This window comes from Lithobates pipiens, unplaced genomic scaffold (genome assembly GCF_037356315.1).
Source record: "Lithobates pipiens isolate NorthernLeopardFrog02 unplaced genomic scaffold, aLitPip1_a1.2 Scaffold_8, whole genome shotgun sequence".
NCBI lineage: Eukaryota > Metazoa > Chordata > Amphibia > Anura > Ranidae > Lithobates > Lithobates pipiens.
In genome coordinates, this window is record NW_027507903.1 from 303,033,990 (window position 1) to 303,056,627 (window position 22,638).

Here is a 22,638-nt window from a genome sequence, read left to right on the forward strand (position 1 = left end):
TCAGTTATTATGATCCTAAATATTAACACGGTGGATAGGCTGGAAATCTCATTCCCGTTAAATGGCAGGACAACCCTCTTACCTACTTAGGTATTAAATTACCCGCTAACCCAAGAGATCTTTACAAGCTGAACTTTGTTCCACTGCTACAATCTATCCAATTCAAGCTTGAGACATGGGAGAAAGTGCAGGTCAACTGGCTAGGCAGGATAAACATTCTGAAGATGACGATCCTCCCCAAATTTCTGTTTTTATCCCAGATAATTTCCATACATTTACCTAGAGCTTTTTCTTTGAAAGCCTTACGCATATACTACGTTTCTGTGGCATGGGAAACCTTTGCGTCTCTCTTACGATCTTATGCAGCGTACAAAGACAAGAGGAGGTCTGAGTCTCCCTAATTTCTCATTATATTTTCAAGCCACCGCTTTACGCCATATAGTCAATTGGAACTTGCATACCCATGACAAACTCTGGGTTTCTTTATAAAAGACCATGGTCGGTTGCAATTTAGCTCACGCTCTTTGGCTCCCCCTTTCTTTTAAGGGACTCTTGGACTGGGTCTTCCCGCTCTCCGCTGCAACCCTGTATACCTGGGAAGGCCTAAACAAGAGACTTTCCCTAGCACGATTACCCTCACCACTTTCCCCTCTGGGAAGTTTTCCTTTGTTTGTCCCAGGGGAAGATTTAGCCTTTTTAAGTCTTGAGGCAGGCCTCAAGAGACCCGCTGTTTTCACTTTATGGGGGGCACAAATTTGAAGTCCTTGGTGGACTTCGTCGAGAATGTAGGCGCACGCCATGAAACATTTGGAAACACACCCAGTTTATAAACTTTATAAAGACATTGGGAAATATCCTTAGATCACTAGATTCCTTTTCTAGGTTTGAGGCTATGTGCCTAAACAGAGACAACTTCACCCATCTACTTTACAGGCCATATAAACTTCTATTAGCAAAGTTAACTGTTACAACTCCCTATTACATTAATGGGAGAAAGAACTGGGTAGAGACTTATCTGATTGCAGTATTGAGAAAGTAATGTCATTAGCCCACACTACCTCAGTCAACTCTAAAACCCAGGAATATTGTTATAAATGTTTGTCTAGGTGGTGTAGGGCCTCTCATAAATTATCTCATATATATTCTCAACAATGCCTAACTTTTTCTGGAGGGGTTGTGGACAGAAGGGCACCTTCCTACACTTGTGGTGGGATTGTCCCGGAATATGTACTTTTTGGGTAGAAGTACATAATTTAATCAACAAGGTGACTCAACACCAGTTGGCAGGTAACCCTCTAACTACAGTATGCTATTCCATGACACACAGAAGTCGGTGGGGTCCTATAAAATGTCCATAGTGCCTCACCTATTCAATGCTAGCAAAAGCCTTATTCCACTTCATTGGAAGTGCTCAGTCATAGCTACCGTCAAAGAGTGGCTACAGAAGGTCCAGGATATTATGGAAGCTAAGGAGCAGGGACCTCGATGTACAAACACTTGGGCTGGATTTTATTTCTTCTGACATTTCTGTTCCTTAAGTTTTATACCAAGGCATGTTGACTGGGATTAAACAGGATTACAGTGTGTCTATTGTTTGTGATGTTATATTGCTTTTTGTTTTTTGTTTTCCTTTCTTTTCTTTTTCTTTCTCTTTTCTGTTCTTCACTTAGTCCCCCCTCTTTCCCTATTTTTCAACGCTGCCTCCCCCCACCTTTCCCATCCTCTATCACACCTTGTATTCTGAATGATGGATTATCTGCAGTTTTTTTTTATTTGTCGGATGGGTTATTCTATCATCCTGTACGTATCAACCAGAGGTTTATTATTGTATATTTTCTAAAATTCTGTGGGGATGTTTGTTTTTCTCCTCGGTTTGCTATATCTGCAAAAATAAAGATTGAAAAAAAAAAAGCCTGATATAATATGTGTTTCTTTACAACAGACCCTAAATCATTAGTCCTGATAATGTAACCAATACAGTGGGCTTCTCTGGTAATAGAGGCAAGGTGGAGTTTCAGTCAAAAAAATATTTTAAAAAATCACCTGGTGTAGTGTAGCAAATTATTTTGAAAGTCAGGTACTCCTAGTCACGTATAAAACACTATTTTTTTTAAATGAATTTTTATTAGACAATTATTTTAAAGAAGTTTAAAAAAAAAACACATTGTTTTTAACCTAATTATTTTTTGTGCCAAAGTACTGCAAAATAAGCCGTATTTTTTAATGAAACAACTCTCATCTGTAAGTCTGCTCTGCAAATCAAATCATCTGTGTAATTAGGGGCATGAAATATGAGATAAAAGATATGCTAGATTGCAATTTATTGCATCAAAATAATCAGCAACATTCTGTGTATGAAGGAGCATGGAGAATTTGTGTAATAGTGAAATCAGATTCTTTAGCATGATCCTTTCTTGGCAATCCGAATATTCACCTTCTTCCTCCTGCGAAAAGCAACACCAAATTTTGAATTACACTTAGCAGAGCATGGCATGTCTTCAGTTCTAACAGTTGCACATTAAAATTGTTGTTGCAGCACAGCTAATGGACTTGGCAAAGTTTTCCTAACAAAAGACAGGTGTTGTTTTACTCATGGCCTGTGAAAAAATGTCATGTTGCAATCATATGCAGAACATTTCATGAAAATGTGAAAAGTAATCTCACACTTAGAGATATGATTCACAAAGTTTGTTTAGGGTGATTAAAAATAAATACAAGTCCTCAATTGCAAAATATAAAACATGACAAATAAAATTCATTGCATGTCTTTTTTTTTTTTTTTTTACTTTATAACTTCCTTATTAAATATTTGCCTACAGTGTGGCTTGAAAACAGCTGTGTAAAAAGTATTAAAGGAAGATTGTTGCTCCAACTTTTTTGGCTTGAACCTCTTCCCAAACTCCTCCCTTCCCAAATTCCCTTAAATGAGTGGAACTCTCACAGACGGTAAAAAAATTAATTAAAAAAAGTAAAGTGCGATTAAACCCAGGCTATGAAAAACTCTCATTACATGCTATATAGCAAAGTGTTCATACTCACAAAGCCACTAAAGCATTTGTTTTGTGTAGAGTGAAATATACCTGTTGATCCTGCCTTCAGCTGTCTTCCCCCATATTCTGTGTCCCCATTGCAGGCTGAGATTTGGAAGGCTAGCTGGTGTCCTCTACTGAGTTTACTCAATTTCAGTTCCCTTATAAGCTCTTCATTTCCTCTTTTTTTAATCTGTGCAGCCCATGTGAGTATAGCTTTAGACATATGGACATATACACATGGTAAATGACATGCCCCTCCCTCTCTCCTCCTTCATGTCCTCCGATTGTTAAACACTATGGAGGGGGGACATAGTATGTTGCTTGATTACATTCACTAAGACATTCACAAACACACTTAGTTTTAATATAAATCAGTATTTAATATATAAAATGTAATTAGATATATTAAAGTAAAGTAAAAAAAAAAAAAAGCTTTGGGTTGCCGATGCCATCTAAACAAGATGAAAGCTAGTGTCAACCATCTTTGACTCCCTCTATACCATATTACTGCAAACAAATAAACATTTGATGTTCAAGAAAGATTTATTGGGAGCTGTTTTTGATATTTATAATTTAATTTGAATTACTCTTCTGAAACTGTTTTTTTTTTGTCATGTGACAGGCACAGTACCAATCAGGGCTAGCCAAACACAGACTCATATTGTAGAGAGCATACATCAGCAGAGTAAGCCCTTGTACACACGGTCGGAGATTCCGACGGAATGTGTCCTATCGGACCGTTTTGTCGGATAATCCGAATGTGTGTGGTATGCATCGGACTGTTTCCGTCAGAATATCCGTCGGACCCAATTTTTCAACTTGTTGGAAACATTTTCCGACAAACTGGTCCGATCGGACATACTCCGATCATGTGTAGAGAATTTTGATCGGACAAAGTGAATTATGACAAGTAACACATTTCGGTTTAGTATCACTATTAGTCCTATCAAACCTAAAAACAAAAATGTAATATATTTCAGCTTACCAATCCTTAGATGTGGTAGCTACATTTTTTTTTTTTCACAAAATTTTTACGTAATGATCTGGACAGTAACATTCTTTCTGTCTTAAGGTATCTCCACTATGGCTGTTGGAGAAATTTAGATACCTTTTGTAAAGCAGCATTGTGAAACTGGGGAGATGGTAGTGTTAGACGAAGTAGCAGATTGTGATGGACTTGACTAATGAAATAAAGCAGAACCCCAGCTAACACTTTTAAGCGGTTGCAGCGCGGTTTTTTTCCTTTTGGAATAAAGGTTTTACACAAATGCGGAAAAGCTGATCGCTGTAAAACCCCTGTCAGTGTTAAATGGTTTGTATCAATACTCTAATGCCGCGTATACACGACCGGACTATCCGACAGGCTAGAAGCGACAGTCTTCCAGACGGACTTTCAGCTGAGTTCCAACGGACTTTCCAAATGAACGTCTTTGGCTACACAAAGTCTGCTCATTTTGAACCTGATGACGTAAACGAGACTAAACAAGGAAGTTCAATAGCCAGTAGCCAATAGATTCCCTTGCATCGTATTTGGTTCCTTCGGACCAGCACACAGACAAACATTTTTGCCAAGTTTAGTCCGTCGAATAGATTTGAAACATGTTCAATTTCTACCAAAAAAAATCCCCCTATATAAATGGGATTATAAGTGACCACACACACAAATCAAAAACATAAATATTTTATTAACAAATACAGAACAAAAGATACACATAAATACATTAAAACCAGAGGGACCACTAAGCAAACAGTGTCCCAATGGTGTAGCAAAATGTTATAAACACATAATTACATAAAAAAAAAAAACAACCAATAAATATTAATCATACTCTAAGCTGATGACCCCACATGTGTTTATAACATTTTGCTACACCATTGGGACACTGTTTGCTTAGTGGTCCCTCTGATTTTAATGTATTTATGTGTATCTTTTTTTCTGTATTTGTTAATAAAATATTTGTTTTTGATTTGTGTGTGGTGTTGGTGGTCACTTATAATCCCATTTATATAGGGGGATTTTTTTTGTTTAAAATGTATCAGGGATGAGACCACCACACTAGAATCTTTTGATCCACTGAGAGCCCCCTTCCCTCTTTCGCATTTTCTATTTCTAGGTCCGTTTGATTTTTTTTTTTTAAACGATCGGACTAGCCCACACATGATCAGATTGTCCGATGGACTAATCCCTTTGGACCTAGTCTGCCAAAAATTCCGGTCGTTTGTACACGGCTTAACTGCCACTTTTACTGAATGGCTTGGTCTGTTAAAATAAGTTTCAAAAACAGACATTTTGGCCAGATCACCAGGTTAAAATAAAGGAAAATAGCCTAAAAAAAGAAAAAAACAATATAGCCATCATATATAAGAATTGTTAAACTTCAATAAATATATGTATTGTTTTAAAATGGCTTTAAGTTGATTGTAAAGCAATTAAAAAAAATATATATAACAAACGTGCTATACTGACCTGCTCTGTGCAATGGAATTGCACAGAGCAGTCCTGATCCTTCTAGGGTCCCCCCGCTGGAGCTCTGGATTTCTCTTCTTCTCTGCATGCCACCATATAAAGCTGCTTCCTATGGCAGCACACATTCGGGCTTGATTCCTATCTAATGCCCAGGACAAAAATGACAGACGGCGCCACCTCCCCCCAGTTGAGCACCATGTTTCAGCAATATTCCTCCACACAAAAAAAAGCACTAATCAGCAAGCTCACCCCCTAAACAGAAAACTTCCTCTGTCAACCAAAACAAAAATGCAAAAATTCCCCCTCCTCCCAGTCCAAAACCTTCTCCCAGCACAAATCTTTGCATTCTAATCTCGCCTGCCAGCTCAAATTCCTGGCCCCCCTAATTCGCCCTCCTAGCACAAATCTTCCCCACTCAGAAATATCAACCCTCCTAGCACACATTCTCTTTTCCCCTCAAATTTTAATTCCTCTCCCCCAAATTCAATATTTCCCCTTCCAGCAAAAATGTCCCTCCCCCAATTCCTCCCTTCACCCCCCCACCAGCACAGATCCCCCCAAAATCTCTCCTCCTAGCACAACCCCTCCAAATTACCCTTCCCTTACCCGAGCAGTCCTTGGAGGAGATAGGGGTCAGGCAATCAAGCCGTGTACAGTCTGATCTAAGAGTGATCCTGTGTCATCTGCTATAAGGAGGAGTGCTGTTTTGACAGGAGAGGGGAGAACACAGCACAACCCACACCTCTTCCCGGCTCTCTCCACTCTGCCACTATCATTTCTGTCTGGACCTTGGCATTCCCTTTAGTTCACTGTGCCAGGCTTCCCCCTCCACACACACCTCTTGTCACAGTCCTGAGTGCAGGGATAGGGGGAGAAGCTCACCGGGCCAGGTATGATGTCCAAGGGGGAAGGTAGTTGGCATTGTAGTGCACAACTGAAATCTGGGTGGGCACAGCCCACCTCAGCACCCCCCTAGATCCGATCATGATCCCAGAGCTGATATTTGCTTGCTTGCTTTGCTTACACACCAAGCACAACATCATGGAGTATGGGGGAGCTGAAGTGAAGAGATTTTGGGTACTCAATATGCACTGTTAACATGCTGATCATGACAAAGAAGGTACGATCTGACATTTCTATGCTGCATACTATACATTATTTATCTGAATACTTTTTTTAATCTCTACAGATTTGCGCCTTTTTTCACTTTGGTTCTCTTAGCCAGCAGTGATTACAATGCAATTCAAATAAAAAAGAAAAAAGTTCTTTAGCAAACAAAATCTGGAAACACTGTACTTACTGTCTTTCGGCACAGAGCAGGCATTCATTGTCATATGTTCTCTTATCACTGCCACAAACAGGGTCATAAATTCTTGGGCATCTCAGGGATGCATTCACATCACATATAGGCTATAAAAGACAATTATTATTATTATATAGGATTTATATAGCCCCAACAGTTTGCACAGTGCTTTACAACATGAGGACAGACAGTACAGTTACAATACAGCTCAATAAAGGAGGATCCAGAGGGCACTATTTGTTAAAGCTTACAATTAGGGATGAGCCGAACACCCCCCTGTTCGGTTCGCACCAGAACCTGCGAACAGACCTAAACTTCGTGTGAACTTTAGAACCCTATTAAAATCTATGGGACTCGAACGTTCACAATCTAAAGTGCTCATTTTAAAGGGTAATATGCAAGTTACTGTCCTAAAAAGTGTTTGGGGACCTGGGTCCTGCCCCAGGGGACATGGATCAATGCAAAAAAAAGTTTTAAAAACGGCCGTTTTTTCAGGAGCAGTGATTTTAATAATGATTAAAATGAAACAATAAAAGTGTAATATTCCTTTAAATTTCGTAGCTGGGGGGTATCTATAGTATGCCTGTGAAGGGGCACATGTTTCTGGTGCTTAGAACTGTCCCTGCACAAAGTATCGTTTGTGCAGGAAAAAAAGTCTTTTAAAATCACTTGCGGCTAAATTGTCGGCTGAATGACTTTGAATGACTTTACAGCACTGCAATCGGAAAAAAAAAAGCTCAGAGGCTATACGCTTTTCCCTTTAATTCAATAGTGTTTAAGTTACCTCTCTTCCTTCACCAGAAGCAGGTTCAGAGTTCACATGACCTGAAAATAAATATGGATAATGTTATTATCTCCATTTTAAATTATGATTACGAAAATGACCAATGAAATTAAGGGGGCCTTTAGTGATTTGTAAAGTGGACCTTGTATTCCATGCAAGGTCCACTTTTAAAATGTGGCCCCCTCTCCCTTGCTAAATCAGTAAATAAAATATAGAAAAAAAAAACACCTACAGTATAGAGGAAAAGAGTTAGATAATATACTCACTTCCACCCTGGATTTTAGTGCAGGGAGTGACATACTCATCCTGCCAAGAAGATACTATGGAATGCTTAAAATGTAGAAAAAACACTTATAAAGGAAAAAATGCTAGATAAAATACTCAATTTACCTTGAATTCTGTAGTGCGGGGTGGGGGGGGGGGGGGGGGGGCATACTCATCCTGCAAATGTGATCCTGGAGAATGCCTAGTATTCCAAATCTTGAGAGACGATGCAGCTGCACAGTGCTGCATTGTCTTCTCAGTGAGATTTGGGCTTAACATTCTCAGAGAATTTGTCAGGAGGGTGTTGTCTCCCTCTCCTAGGTGCCATGGATGGGACCAGGGTGAAAGTCAGCATTTTTTTTATCTGTAAGTTCTACATTAAGGGTGCAATTGTCTTTAAATGGCCCCAGAGAGTTACAGATATTATTTGGATGCTGATAACTTTTTTTTTTTTTCCTCGCTATCTTTTTCTTTCTGTGTAAAAATTTTTTCAAAAACTGATAGAATGTACTAAAAATTTGGAAAAAGAAAAACAAAGCTATAAATCTGAAATCCAGTCAAATATAAAGAAACCAGCTAATACAGTCATGAAGTTTAAGTGCAATTAGTCAAAATAGCTTGAATGTATCTGGGTATCTTTAAAGCATAACTAAAGTAAAAAACAAATAAATTAAATATATGATTCAAGTTTTCAATTCTCAATTGATTCATCATGTCTTTTAAAAATATCTATGCACATTTAATCCCATGAACACCTTAGATTTGTTTCAGAGATCCCCATTTGCATTAATTTGTTCCTATGTCTATAATTTATTCTGCTTTTTCAATATCTTCATTTATAGCCGCCTGTTCAGGTGCACTCTGAGCAGAGCATTTAAAGAGGTTTTTCATTCCGTTTAAAAAATAAATAAAAGTCAGCAGCTACAAATACTGTAAGGTGGATCTCTGAACACTTGCCATTCCAGAGATCCATCACCATTCTCAGCTGGGCCAGTTCTTCGCCAGTCTTTGGGTCCCCGGCACAATCTTGTTAACTGTAAATGGTCGTGTAGCTTTCTGGGACCTGTGATGTGTCCCAGAAGGTCGCTGCTGGCCATTGGATGGTGCAGATTTAAGCGGGTCTACGCTACTTAGTTACTTTATTACTGTTGAAGAAACAAGCCTAATAGAATGTAATCAAACTAATGAGCAGACTGCATGGCTAAAGTCTACACCACCCAGTGTCCTCCTCCTACTGGAATATGCACATCTAAAGGGTGTCCAGTGATATATTATTCCACTTTTTCAATCAGTAGGAATCTGATGTATCACGCCTCCTTCTGGCTGTTATGAAAAGAAGGAAATGCTAAAAAACACCAGTTTCAACTAAAGGGACGGACCGAAAAGATGCACACATTTTCAAAGTAAGAAAATAAATATTTCAATAACACTAAAACAGCATTTTGAGTCAATCATTAATGCTCCTTTTTTAATACTTAAAGTAATGAATTTGACTTTAGTACTCTTTTAATCCCCTAAACAGCCTTTCTCAGGGTGGGCGGGGGAAAATCAGTACTAGGAACCAATCAGGATCTGCTACTAGAAGCCCAGTGTCACTTGCAATACAGATTTAGGGCATAAGGTTGGCAATAGGGAAATGAGTCATACCTGAGTTGCACGAGTAGATGACTGGGAGCTTTGAATTAAATTTAGCCAGGTTTAAATACAGAGTCTTTTGCAGTAAATGAGTGCACAGCGATATCATTTAGCATACATGGTTTTGTTGGAGACTTCAGGGCAGCTTTAAATCATTTCTAAACCATAATCTCTATTAAACTAACTTTATCACCCTGATCTGAGTTAGCATTAATAACAAGCAGAAAACTTCTAAGATAGTTGCATTGCATATTTAGTCACATTTAACATTGTAAAGAATGATAAATTACATAGTACACTACAGTAAAAGTAAAACATGGCTCACCGAATATAAGACTAAGTAAAAATATCGCCAAGATGGAGAGGAAAGCGAAAAACTTCATTTTCGCTATAGGCTTTCTTGATTGAAATGTTAGGTATGACTCAGTTGTGCTTCTGTGACAGTTTTCCACAGATCATCATTATATAGCTCTCCATATCTGTAGTCTTGTTGTTCAAGTTAATTAATAACTGAGAGAAAACTATGTAATTATTAGCAAAATGTAAGCATGCTGGAATGCGAAGCTGGATGCAAAACAAAAAACAAATATGTAATAACTGATGTCATATATTATGAGGCAGGCCTTCCACCTGCTAAATTGAGGGTTGACCCCATCTCTCCTTGGCTTTATCCACTTGAACTAAAGACATTTTTACCTCCTTCATGACTAGGACATTTTTTGCTATTTGGCACTGTGCCACTTGGTAGTGACATGGAAATTTATAGATAGGCAACTCCTATCCTCATATTGATTAGTGGTTCCAAATTAATAATAACTACTTCAGTAGGGAACAGACACAAAAGATACACTCTGCATCTTTCCAAATAACCGTTTTGCTTTATTATGATGCAATTGAAGGTTTTTATACACATGATTACGTAGGTATCACATTAATATTACAAATGTACGTTTATGGTAACAAGGGGCATAACATAGGCAAACTAATTCTAAGGTTGAATATCTTTTTATTGATATTTTTCAAGCTAAAATGTAAAACATGTAAGAAAAAGAAAAAAAAAAGGGGGGGAGGTACATAATAAAAAAAAAGAAGTGGGGGGAGAGGAAGGAGGGGCGGTTTTCACATACTGTCCTTTGTACAAAATGTTATATCTTACATCTATATGATTGCTTAAAACATTTAATCATAATACAAAATACAAAGCCCAGCCATGCAGTGTCATATATCTTTGGACACCGCCTGCAATATCTACTCTACAATCAAACTGTTGGATGGGAGAGGGTACAGGGGAAGGCATAAAGGGGAGGGGGTGGATGGATTGGGGGGAGAGGAGGGGAGGGACTCAGCAGTAAAAGTCTAATAGCAGTTTAGTTATTTATGCATGGGCTTTGGACAAGAAAAACCTGAGAAGGCTCTTCTTGTGAGCGCTGATTGGCCCAGGTAGGATGGATAATAGAGCCTCTTTCGGGGAGGGCACCAGGGAGACATTGAATAAGTCATTATAAATACCAAATACCTTGTCCCAGAAAGGGCAAACCCAGTCGCATTCCCACCACACGTGGATCTAGGAGCCCTTTCCTCTGTGACACCGCCAACACATATCCGAAGCATCCGGGTACATCTTGCTTACCGTGACTGGAGCCCTGTACCACCGCGATAGTAGTTTGTAATTTTTCTCTTGTGAGAACCCAGATGTGGACAATTTGTGTGCGAAAGACATGTACGTAGCTGTAGTGCAACGTAAGCGTAGGACATACATGACAGGGTGCAAGGCTTACGCAGGGGAATGGTACGAGGGGTTAAGAAAGTTACAAGGCTTACCTGATTGGAGGATGGTGTAAGAGGGGGTGGAGTAGAGTTGATGTGAAGGCACGTGAGTCTAGGAAGGTCAGCAGTCTGGAGCAGCAGGTCAGGAGGAACGTTCAGGATCTCCCTGGAAAAGATGAGTGGGTTAGAGCAGCTTTGGGCCCAGCTTAGATCGGCCGCAGAACAGCATGGCGCAGACTGGTTGCAAAGCCAAATTGCGGCCACCCTTCAGGGGGTAGGGCAGGGACCTTCCGTAGATGGGGTACCCCCGACAGGGGCAAGGAGGTCACGGCCCCCTGTGCGCCTTAGCCCTGACATTGCCCCCCGGACTCATCGCCGGCTTGGGAGCCCCAGTTGGGCCCCTTCAGGCTCCCCTGCTAAGCAGGCACCCTGGTCAGCTAGTGGTGGGCCTGGGAGGAATCCCCGTCCACGGCTGAGTCCCAGAGGGAGGGGGGTCACTCACCGGATCATGCCTCAGGCCACCTCCAGGACCGCGCGATCGGTGGTGGTTCCAGTGGTTCCCCCTGGCGATGCTCCGGTCGGGGGGCCACTCGGCGGGGGAGAGTGGGGTCCTCGGGCGCCGGCCTTGTCCCGGAGGTGGCCGGCGGCCTGCCACGTGTGGGCGCCATCTTAGCTTCGGGGGGGGGGCCCATTAGAAGATGCAGAGCGGCAGTCGGGTGGCCACGCCTCCGGGCATGTCTCTGTGCCTGGGAGGGAGGGCCAGCGGAGGAGCAGCGCGCTCAGCGCGGCGCACGCTGATGACGTCAGCGGAAGTGATGTCGGCGCGACCGGAAGTGAGGTCGTGGTAAACAAAAAACATGGCGGCCGCCATGCACCGCAACAAGAAGGCGGTCGGGAGCGGCCTGGGCCGTCTGGCATGCCGGCGCGGAGGCCCCCGAGGGTCAGAATGCTTACGGAGGACAGCAGCATGGAAGAAGGGGAGCTGCAGGAGGACGAGTGCACACCGGCGGCGGCAGTGGGGTCAGCAGCTGGAGGGCCTTCCAGGCAACAGCAGCCCGGTAAGTCCTTGGGGTCTGTGGGGGGGTTAATTGCGGGGGTGGGTGGGGGGAGGCGGGGTGGGGGGGCGAAGGGGGGGGTGAGTTGTTGGTGGTGTTACAGGAGCTGCTGCGCCGCCTGCAGGGCGCCTCGGAGCCGGTGCCCGCCCCGATTAATCCGTGGGTAGGGCCGCCCACCGCGGCTCGGGTAGAGCAGGGGACGGCGGTCCCGTCCGGGCTGGGGTCGGCGGTGGGTGGGGTAGCAGCGGAGACGCAGACGGAGAAGGAGGTGCTGGCGCGGAAGGACGGCGAGGGAACAAGTGGTGCTGCGGGGGAAAAAGACAAGGATGCTGAGAAGATTCGCCTGGCGGATGCGGCGAGGAGCGAAGTTTATGTGTGCTTCGAGGGACCGTTAGGTGCGCATTTGAAGAAGGAGGTGAGGGAGAAGATTTGGAAGGACGAGTTTGTGGAAATCTTCTCGTTGTTGCTGTTGGAGAAGTTTAATTTAGACAGGGTCAAGCCAGATGAGAGCAAAAAAGAAGAGGAGGAGAAGAGGAGGTATAGGCTTATTCCACGCACGTTTGCGAATTGGCTGCAAGCGTTTGCGATTTTAGCTAGCGTGATTGGGGAAAAGGCGCCGGAGAATTGTTCGGCATTGTTCTGTTACCTGGAGGCCATTAGTGAGGCACACAGGGTTTATGGGGGCTTGGCCTGGCTACGTTATGACGAACAGTTTCGTCAACGCAAAGCGGTGCGGCCGTCCATTAGGTGGGACCACAAGGACATCAGCCTGTGGATGAAGTTGAGGACTTCGGCCCGGGCCCCGGGACAGTTTTTTCCAGGGGGGGCCGGCGCCGCCGCCTCAGCGGGATCGCTGGCCCCAAAAAAGAAAGGGGTCTGCTGGCAATTTAATGAAGGGACGTGCAAGTTTGGTAACGCCTGTCGTTACAAGCACGAGTGTTCGGGATGCAGTGGTGGGCACCCCTTCGCACGTTGTTTCAGGCAAGGAAAAGGTCGTACTGGAGACTTCGCTGGAAAAAGGGATGACGCCGGTGAGGCTGGAAAGGATGCTTCCTTTCCTAAGTAGGTATCCTGATCGTGCGGCGGCGGGGTTGTTGGAGGCTGGTTTTAGGGATGGGTTTCGGATTCCGAGTGCGTTGAGGGTGGTTCCCCCGCTGGCAAAAAATTTAAAGTCGGCTTTACTGCATGAGCATGTGGTGTCGGCAAAATTGGATAAGGAGGTGGCGTTGGGCCGGATGGCCGGCCCATTTCTTACCCCTCCGATGGCGGATCTGGTGGTCTCGCCCTTGGGGGTTGTTCCGAAGAAGGAACCGGGGCAATTCAGGATGATTCACCACCTGTCTTACCCCAGGGGCGGATCGGTAAATGATGGTATTGACCCGCAAGCTTGTGCGGTTACTTATACGTCATTTGATGCAGCGATTGCGTGGGTGAGGAAATATGGCAGGGGGGCTCTGTTGGCAAAAACGGATGTGGAGGCGGCGTTTCGTTTGTTGCCGGTGCATCCAGGGAGTATGCGCTTGTTGGGTTGTTGCTGGCAGGGGTCTTATTTTGTTGATCGCTGCTTGCCCATGGGATGTTCTATCTCGTGTGCACTTTTTGAGCTGTTCAGTTCGTTTTTTGAATGGGTTGTGCGGGAGACGGCGGGAGTCAACTCGGTCATACATTACCTGGATGACTTCCTGTGTGTGGGGCCGCCAGGATCCCGCGGCTGCGGGATACTGCTGGGGACATTGCAGCATTTGGCTGAACGGTTTGGGGTTCCCTTGGCGAAGGAGAAGACGGAGGGTCCCAGGTCGGAGATAGTGTTTTTGGGAATCACGATTGATTCCATGGCCATGGAATGTAGGTTGCCTGAGGAGAAGGTGGTGGCGCTGCGGCAGGAGGTGGGCGCGGCGCGGGGAAAACTAAAACTCAGATTGAAGGAATTGCAATCGCTCCTGGGCAAATTGAATTTTGCTTGCAGGATTATGCCTATGGGGAGAATTTTTTGCAGGAGACTGGCGGCAGCCACAGCAGGGGTGAAGGTGCCCACTCACTTTGTGCGGTTGTCCAGAGAATTGCGGGACGATCTGGCAGTGTGGGGGGTGTTCCTGGTTGAGTTTAATGGGAGAGCGATTGTGCAGGAGGGACCGGTCAGCAACGCTGATTTGGTTTTGTTTACTGACGCAGCGGGTTCGGCGGGTTATGGAGCTTATTGCCAGGGGCAATGGAGTGCCGAACCATGGCCGGATTCTTGGAGGGAAGCGGGGTTTTTAACGAACCTGGCGTTACTGGAGCTTTTTCCCATAGTTCTGGCGGTGGAATTGTGGGGGGACAAGCTCCGGGATAAAAAAGTGAGCTTCCATTGTGATAACATGGGGGTGGTGGTGACCATAAATAATGTTTCGGCCTCCTCCCCCCCGGTGGTTAGGTTGTTAAGGAGGTTGGTGCTCAGTTGTTTACGGATTAATGCGTTTGTTTATGCGGTGCATATCCCTGGGATTGAGAATAAGTTAGCGGATGCTCTGTCTCGTTTCCAGTGGGAGGACTTTCGCAGACTGGCGCCGGAAGCAAACAGACGCAGGGACCCGTGCCCTCCAGAGATGTGGGGGATTGCGTTGGAATCATCGGAGGACTGATTCAGCAGTCGTTGAGTGAAGGTACTCGAGCGGCTTATAATGCAGTGTGGAGGGAATGGTCGAACTGGTTGGGTGAGGTTGGGGGGTCAGAGGGCCCGGCAGAGCTGCTGAGGTGGGTGTTGGGTTTTATCTGTTATAATTATGTGTCTGGGGTGTCTGGCTCGGCAGTCAGCAAGAAAATGTCGGCTTTGGCCTTTTTGTTTCAATGTAAGGGGTTGGAGGATGTGACTAAGGATTTTTTAGTTAAAAAGACGTTGAGGGGTTTTAGAAAAGGGGCGGCAAAAAGGGATTTGCGGCGCCCGATTTCTTTTGAAGTTTTGGGTATTTTGTTGAGCCACATCGGGGAAGTGTGTTCTGTGGTTTTTGAACAAATACTTTTCCGAGCTGCTTTCCTGGTGGCATTTTCTGGGGCGTTTCGGATAGGAAAATTGGTGTCGCCATCTAAAACAGCTCCAGGGGGTTTGGGGAGGGGTGACGTTTCCTGGGCCCCTTCTTCGGTGGTAATTTTGGTCAGGAAGTCCAAAACGGACCAGTTGGGTAGAGGGGTGCGGGTAACATTGTTTCGGGGGACGGACCCTAGTTTTTGTCCGGTGGAGGCTTTAAGGGTTTATTTGGAGGTTCGCCCGGACCGGGACGGGGTGTTATTCATGCATGCGGATGGTTCGTGCCTTTCGCGGTTCCAATTTAAGGCGGTGTTGAGGAAGTGTTTGCGGAGCGGGGGTTTGTCTCCGGGAGAGTATGCTGCTCATTCCTTCCGGATAGGGGCAGCCACGGAGGCAGCTAGATGGGGATTGCCGGAAGAGGTTATTAAGCAAATTGGGAGGTGGGAGTCTCGGAGGTATCGGCTTTATGTGCGACCGCACCTTTTGTAAAAGGGGTAGGAGTACGGTTCCTTGGGACGGTCGACTATATGTTTTGGTTGTTTTGGGTTGGGTTGGTTAATTTTTGGTTATGTCATTTCAGAGCCGGGATGTCTCATTTGGATTTTGGGACATTCTTTTGTGTTCTGGGGGGCTAGACGGGCGGATGTACGGCCGGACGGCAGGCAACTCAGACTGTCCAGGGATGACGGCCGGGTTCGATGGATTGGCATCCCGGGACTGATGTGGCACAAGGTGGTGCCGGAGGTTCATCGCTATGCGGGCCTGGATCGGGCACCGGACGTACTGGTCCTACATGTGGGAGGTAATGACTTGGTTGTCAGGCCAATGCGCAACATCATTAAAGACATACGGTGGGACTTCCTCAGGCTTCGTACTGCCTTCCCGGACATGATTATTGTGTGGTCCGATATTGTGGCCCGCATGTCTTGGAGGGGGGCCCGGTCTTGTGAGAAGATTAATAAGGCCCGGATAAAGGTGAACAAAGAGGTGGGGAGGTTTGTTGCCCGGAATGGTGGTATTGTGGTGAGGCATTGGGAGTTGTAAGTGGAGACGTGGAGGTATTTACGGGGGGATGGTGTCCACCTTAACCCAGTCGGGATTGACCTGTGGGCTTTGGGTTTGGAAGATGGTATTGGCAGGGCTTTGCAGGTGTGGCGGCAGGCACAAGGGTGAGGTGTCACTCTTGTGCTGCTGTGGCGGTAGGGTCCTTGACGGCTGGTATGCAATTTATCTGTTCAAAATGAGGTTTTGGAAAAGTTAGGACCCATCATGGGTATGGAGTCCTCCCGGGTGGTCTGGCGGCTGGCCAGACTGACGGGCTAATAAGTTGGGGGTCTGTGGTCAATTGGTAAGTCCCCGAGGCAAGTTGGCGGCTGGGGACGAATGCCATAAAAAGTTGGGATTACAGGCTCAAGTAGAAATGGGGTCGTCAGGGATCAACAACTGTTTATCTGATGAGCTGGTTTTGGTTACAAGAAAATAGATGGTAAAATAAAATGGTTACGGAAGTTTTAAAGAAAAAAGTTTAGTTTGGTTTATTGTTTAAATAAAGGCCTGAAAGGCCATTTACATCCAGCAGGTGTCTGTGTCATTTTTTATAGAATAAGGTATAAAAGGGGTGTACATGTATGGATTGGCGTAGTAAGGTATCTGGCTACCTTGTCAAGACATGTACGTAGCTGTAGTGCAACGTAAGCGTAGGACATGCATGACAGGGTGCAAGGCTTACGCAGGGGAATGGTACGAGGGGTTAAGAAAGTTACAAGGCTTACCTGATTGGAGGATGGTGTAAGAGGGGGTGGAGTAGAGTTGATGTGAAGGCACGTGAGTCTAGGAAGGTCAGCAGTCTGGAGCAGCAGGTCAGGAGGAACGTTCCCGCCCGCCCGCCCTTTAATGGGGAGGGTTGGTTGGCTATGGGGTGACCATGAGTACGAGTGGTGGTAGGGTCCTTGACGGCTGGTATGCAATTTATCTGTTCAAAATAAGGTTTTGGAAAAGTTAGGACCCATCATGGGTATGGAGTCCTCCCGGGTGGTCTGGCAGCTGGCCAGACTGACGGGCTAATAAGTTGGGGGTCTGCGGTCAATTGGTAAGTCCCCGAGGCAAGTTGGCGGCTGGGGACGAATGCCATAAAAAGTTGGGATTACAGGCTCAAGTAGAAATGGGGTCGTCAGGGATCAACAACTGTTTATCTGATGAGCTGGTTTTGGTTACAAGAAAATAGATGGTAAAATAAAATGGTTACAGAAGTTTTAAAGAAAAAAGTTTAGTTTGGTTTATTGTTTAAATAAAGGCCTGAAAGGCCATTTACATCCAGCAGGTGTCTGTGTCATTTTTTATAGAATAAGGTATAAAAGGGGTGTACATGTATGGATTGGCGTAGTAAGGTATCTGGCTACCTTGTCATGTAAATGAGGTGTTCCATTGTTCAAGAGATATCTCCATTCCCAGGTCTCTAGACTATTTTTGTGTGAAATTCGGTAGTGAATAATATGTATAGGACTGTATGTCTTTGTAAATCAGAGATAGAGGGTGTTTGGGGTCTGAGAGAGACTACACATATCCTCGAATGTCGTGAGTGTTCTGTGGACCTGTCCTGAAAGATGGAGTGTCTTGCAATATTGTGATAGGGATAGCATGGAAAGCCAGTTGATCGGAGTGGTGGATCGGATGTCTGATTGTGGATGGAATTGGCCTTTGGAGGCTTGAACAAACCGTCTGGCTGTAGGCCATTGTTCTCTTGTATATGAACTACATTGTCCCCTAGTGTTGTATATTAGGAGTGCTGAGTTGGCATATAAGGAACATAGAGGACTAGGGTCTGTGGAAAGGGCAAAGGTGGCATGTTTGCTGTACCATGTGGTAAGTACCGCCGTTGTCAGGGGGGATATTCCGTCCATAGTGCGAAATTTAGCATTGTATCCCCACAGGAGAGCTCTGAGGTCTACGCATGCCATGTCTTGTTCAATGACCGTAGATGTTTTTGTTATGGGTTCGTGGGAACCACTTGAGAAGTCTCAAAATTATAGCCGACGTGTGGTACAATTGAAAGTCTGGGAGGCCAATGCCTCCACGGGTTTTGGGGGCGCATAGTACTTTATGTTTAAGCCTAGAGGGGTGTTGCTGCCAGATAAACTTGACCACCAGGGAGCAAAGTGTAAGAAAGAAAGCTTTCGGAAAAAGTATGGGCAGTGTTTTAAATGAATAAAGTAATTTAGGTAGAATGTCCATTTTGAGAATATTCATTCATCCCCACCAAGAAAGCTTGAGGTAATGCCAAGATTCTAAGGAACGTCAAATTTTCGTCAACAAAGGACTGTAATTCAGGGTGTATGTGTCATGTAGGTCTCTAAGTATCTCTGTCCCCAAATATTTAATCGAACATGACTGCCAATGAAATGGGAATTGTCTCTGAAGTAGGGATTCTGTGATTGGGTTGAGGGAGATGTTCAGGGCTTCCATTTTTGTAATATTTAATTTGAAGTTGCTGTGCGCTAAGAAGCGGTCAACTCTTGAAGTAAGGCGGGGATGCTAACCTGTGGCTGAGTGATATAAAGAAGTAAATCCTCTGCATAAAGTGATAATTTGTGGCGAGCCGAGGACATGGGGATCCCGTGAATGGTGTCATTACTTCGGATAGCCTCGGCTAATTGTTCGACAGTGAGCGCAAACCATAATGGTGACAAGGGGCACCCTTGTCTTGTACCGTTTCTAATCTTGAAAGCCTCGGAGGATTCCCCGTTGGCCGCCACCTTAGCTGATGGATTGGAGTAAAGTGACATCATTTTGTTTAATATTTTTGGGCCCAGGCCTATCTGAAGCAGTGATGCATGTAGGAAGGGCCAGATTACCCTATCAAAAGCCTTCACAGCGTCACACGCTAGCAGGCATGTGAGAATATTGTGGCGTTGGACGTATGATATGAGATGTAGGGTTTTTGTGGTAATGTCCCAAGTTTCTCGATTCAGTATGAAACCTACTTGGTCGATATGAACTAGGGATGGCAGTAGGGCTAAGTGGGTGGCTATGATTTTAGAAAATAGTTTGAGGTTGACATTTAACAGGGATATGGGCCTGTAGTTGTTGCAATGAGAGTGGTCCTTTCCAGGTATGGGTAATACTACTATATGGGCCTGGAGGAGTTGTGTAGATAAAGGGTATGTCTCATCTACCTCTTCAAATGCTCGAGCCATTATAGGAGCTAATTGTTGAGCAAACAATTTATAAAATTGGGGGTATAGCCATCTGGGCCTGGGCTCTTACCAGTCTTAAGTCTTTTGATCGTGGTCAAGAAATCTGAAGTAGTGATGGGTTGTTCGAGGCTATCAGCTTCTGCTGGAGAAATTTGGGGTAGGGCGATGTCTTGTATATATTGGTGCAAGTCTGAAGTGGTCTGGGTGGGCAGTGTACGCTGTGTCTTGATTGGGGGGTAGGTTGTAGAGAGAGAAGTAATAGTCCCTGAATTCAGAGACTATCTTAGAGTTTTTATGTTTTTTTTTGTTTGGCTGGGGAAATAATGTAAGGAATGTTTTGTCTCTGTTGTCTGGGGTGTATAACCCTGGCCAAGTGTTTCCCACATTTATTTGCTTGGGAATAATGAATATGATGACCTTTATTGCAGGTGGTTAGTGCTCTGTAAAGAGTTGCAACAGGTCTCGTTGAGCGTTGGACAGTTCCACTAATGTCTTTGGATCTAGCGTACGTTTGTATGTGGATTTGAGTGGGGAGTTCAGAATGAACAAGCGTCTTATGTCATCTGTGCAAGCTCTTTTTAGTCTAAAGCCATGTTGGATAAAGATCCCTCTAAGCACGCTTTTAAAGGTCTCCCATTTGTTCATGGTGGAGGTCTCATCTCTATCGTGAAGTTGGACAAAGTCTGTGGTGGCTTTAGACACTGCTGCAGTACAGGCAATGTCAGACAGTAATTTATCATTCAATCGCCAGGTAGATCGACGTGCAAGTTGTGGCAATCTGCCGAGAGTTACGTGTATGGGTGCATGATCTGACCACAATTTCAGACCGATCCCACTCCCAGGATCAAGGTCCAGTAGTGTTTGTGAGAGAAAGATGTAATCTATCCTACTATAGGATTTGTGGGCAGGGGAGTAATATGTCTCTCTCAGCAGGGAGTAAAAGTTGCCATGTGTCAACTGGGGAAAGTTCCGCTAGGACGGCACGTATTTTGGCTAAGGAAGAAGGGGTGATGTGTGACTTACCAGTGGAGAAATCCAGCCTCGGGATGAGGGGGACATTGAAGTCTCCTCCTAGGATTAAGTTGGGAGTCCCAAAGGTCCTCAGGCGAGCTGTCAAGGAGGAGAGGAAGTGGAGCTGCTCCTTGTTTGGGAGATAAACATTAACAAGCTTTCCAGCAGACGATCCACTGTTTGACCTGGTCATTAAAATAACATTTTTTTACAGCAAGGTCAATTCTTTCTTTCATCAAGAGTCCTCTAGAACGTTATGGGGTGAAGGCACCACCAACACCAAAAGCCCAATTTTTCCACAACTGTTTAAACGGGGCATCAAATTTAAATTTCTTGCTTTTCATTAAGAGTACCTCTAGAAGGTTACAGGGTGAAGGCACCACCAACACCCATGGCCCAATTTTTCAGCACCTGTTACTTCTATCCAAAGTATCAGAATGAGACACCAGACTATATCTAAAAAAAATTGTTAATCTTGGCCTAAGTGTACTTGGCTTCTTCACATAAGATTTGCTAACTGTGGTGCAAAAATTTGTTATTTCCATCAGGGCAGTCTTTCCAGCAGTGCGAGTGCCCTGGGCCCTATCACTGTTGGGGGCCCAAAGCAGTTTCTGCCCTCTTAGCCCACACTCAGCATACTTGCCGCTTGCCCCGTTATGCTCTTGTCCTCGGGTGCATTACGGAAAGCAGAGCCGCGGTCTGGACAGCTTACACCCATTTGTTGCTTAAGATTTGTGCTGTCCACTGTCCTCACATCTCTACCCCCTGCACCTCCCCCTACCTCGCTCATCAGCAGTTTTCCTGCTGCTCTTCAGCAAGACTAAGGACCACCCCTGAGGTGGAGCCTCCAGGCATCTGCTGTTGAGTGGGCAGGATGAGCTGACCTCCAAGATCGTGCCCGCCTGGAGAAGAGTGGTGTGACAGTAGCTGTGAGCAGAGGGTGCAGACCGAATGTGCCTGAAAGTAAAATCACCTTCAATGGTTATGGTTCATTGTGGCTTAGCTTGCAGGTACCTCTATGCTAAGTCTGCTGAGCTACTGCAGTATAGCATAGAAGTTCCAGCTGTTAGCTGAAAAATGGGAATATGGCTTTTTCATGTAGCATTAACTAAAGAATTGTCACTGCCCCAGGTTTTCACTGTCCCGACCCCTCTGGTGTGCGCCCTTTCAACCCCCCCCCTGGTGTGTGCCTTCCCACACCCTCTGGTGTGTGCCTTACCGACCCCCCCCCCCACCCTGGTGTGTGCCAGGGGGGTTATAGAGGAGCTCCCTCCTTAAAAGATAAAGTTGCCCCTAATGTAATAAATCCCCCATCTAAATCTTCCTTTTTCTACAACATGATTGGCTACTATCCATGCAGAAAATTTAATTTTTTTTGTTGTCATAACATTGGTATAGGTAGGAAAAGTGATTCTTTTAGCTACACGGTCACTAATAGGACATATTCTATTAACCACCTCAATACTGGGCACTTTCACCCCCTTCCAGGCCATTTCTCAGCTTTCAGCTCTGTCGCACTTTGAATGACAATTGCAACGCTGTACCCAAATGAAATAAAAAAAAAAATTCCCCATAAAAAGAGCTTTATTTTGGTGGTATTTGATCACCTCTGCGTTTTTATTTCTTGCGCTATAAACAAAAGAAGAGGAACACGTTTGAAAAAACACAATATATTTTACTTTTTGCTATAATAAATATCCATTTTTTTTTTAAACACATTTTTTTCTCAGTTTAGGCCATTATGTATTCTTCTGCATATTTTTGGTAAAAAAAATCGCAATAAGCGCATATTGATTGGTTTTCGCAAAAGTTATAGCGTCTACAAAATACGGGATAGATTTATAGCATTTTTATTCTTTTTTTTACTAGTAATGTTGGCGATCTGTTATTTTCATTGTGACTACAATATTGCACCGAACATATATACATACAGCGATCTGTGCTATAAAAATGCATTGATTACTGTATAAATGTGACTGTCAGGGAATGGGTTAACACTAGAGGATGATTGAGGGTTTAAATGTGTGCCCTAAGGAGTGATTCTAACTGTGGGGGGAGGGGACTGACTGGGGGAGGTGACTGATCGGTGTCCCTATGTACAAGGGACATACCATCGGTCTCCT

At 44.5% G+C, this 22,638-nt stretch overlaps 1 protein-coding gene across 1 annotated transcript; it reads right to left on the reverse strand.

Annotated features, from left to right (window-relative positions):
- Positions 1–2,304: 2,304 nt before the first annotated feature.
- Positions 2,305–9,965, reverse strand: LOC143963078 (serine protease inhibitor Kazal-type 1-like). The gene is made up of 4 exons (XM_077472636.1): positions 9,811–9,965; positions 7,587–7,627; positions 6,800–6,909; positions 2,305–2,444 (listed from the first exon to the last, which is right to left on the reverse strand). The coding sequence occupies exons 1-4, from the start codon at positions 9,866–9,868 to the stop codon at positions 2,399–2,401; spliced, it is 255 nt and encodes an 84-aa protein (XP_077328762.1). The 5' UTR covers positions 9,869–9,965; the 3' UTR covers positions 2,305–2,398.
- Between the last annotated feature and the right edge of the window lie 12,673 nt (positions 9,966–22,638).

Excerpts from the sequence above, each read along its gene's own strand:
- LOC143963078 (XM_077472636.1), bottom strand. The coding sequence starts at position 9,868 with ATGAAGTTTTTCGCTTTCCTCTCCATCTTGGCGATATTTTTACTTAGT. Across the intron at positions 6,910-7,586 it reads CTTCTGGTGAAGGAAGAGAG|CCTATATGTGATGTGAATGC; the intron begins GTAACTTAAACA and ends TGTCTTTTATAG. Across the intron at positions 2,445-6,799 it reads CTGCTCTGTGCCGAAAGACA|GAGGAAGAAGGTGAATATTC; the intron begins GTAAGTACAGTG and ends TGCTTTTCGCAG.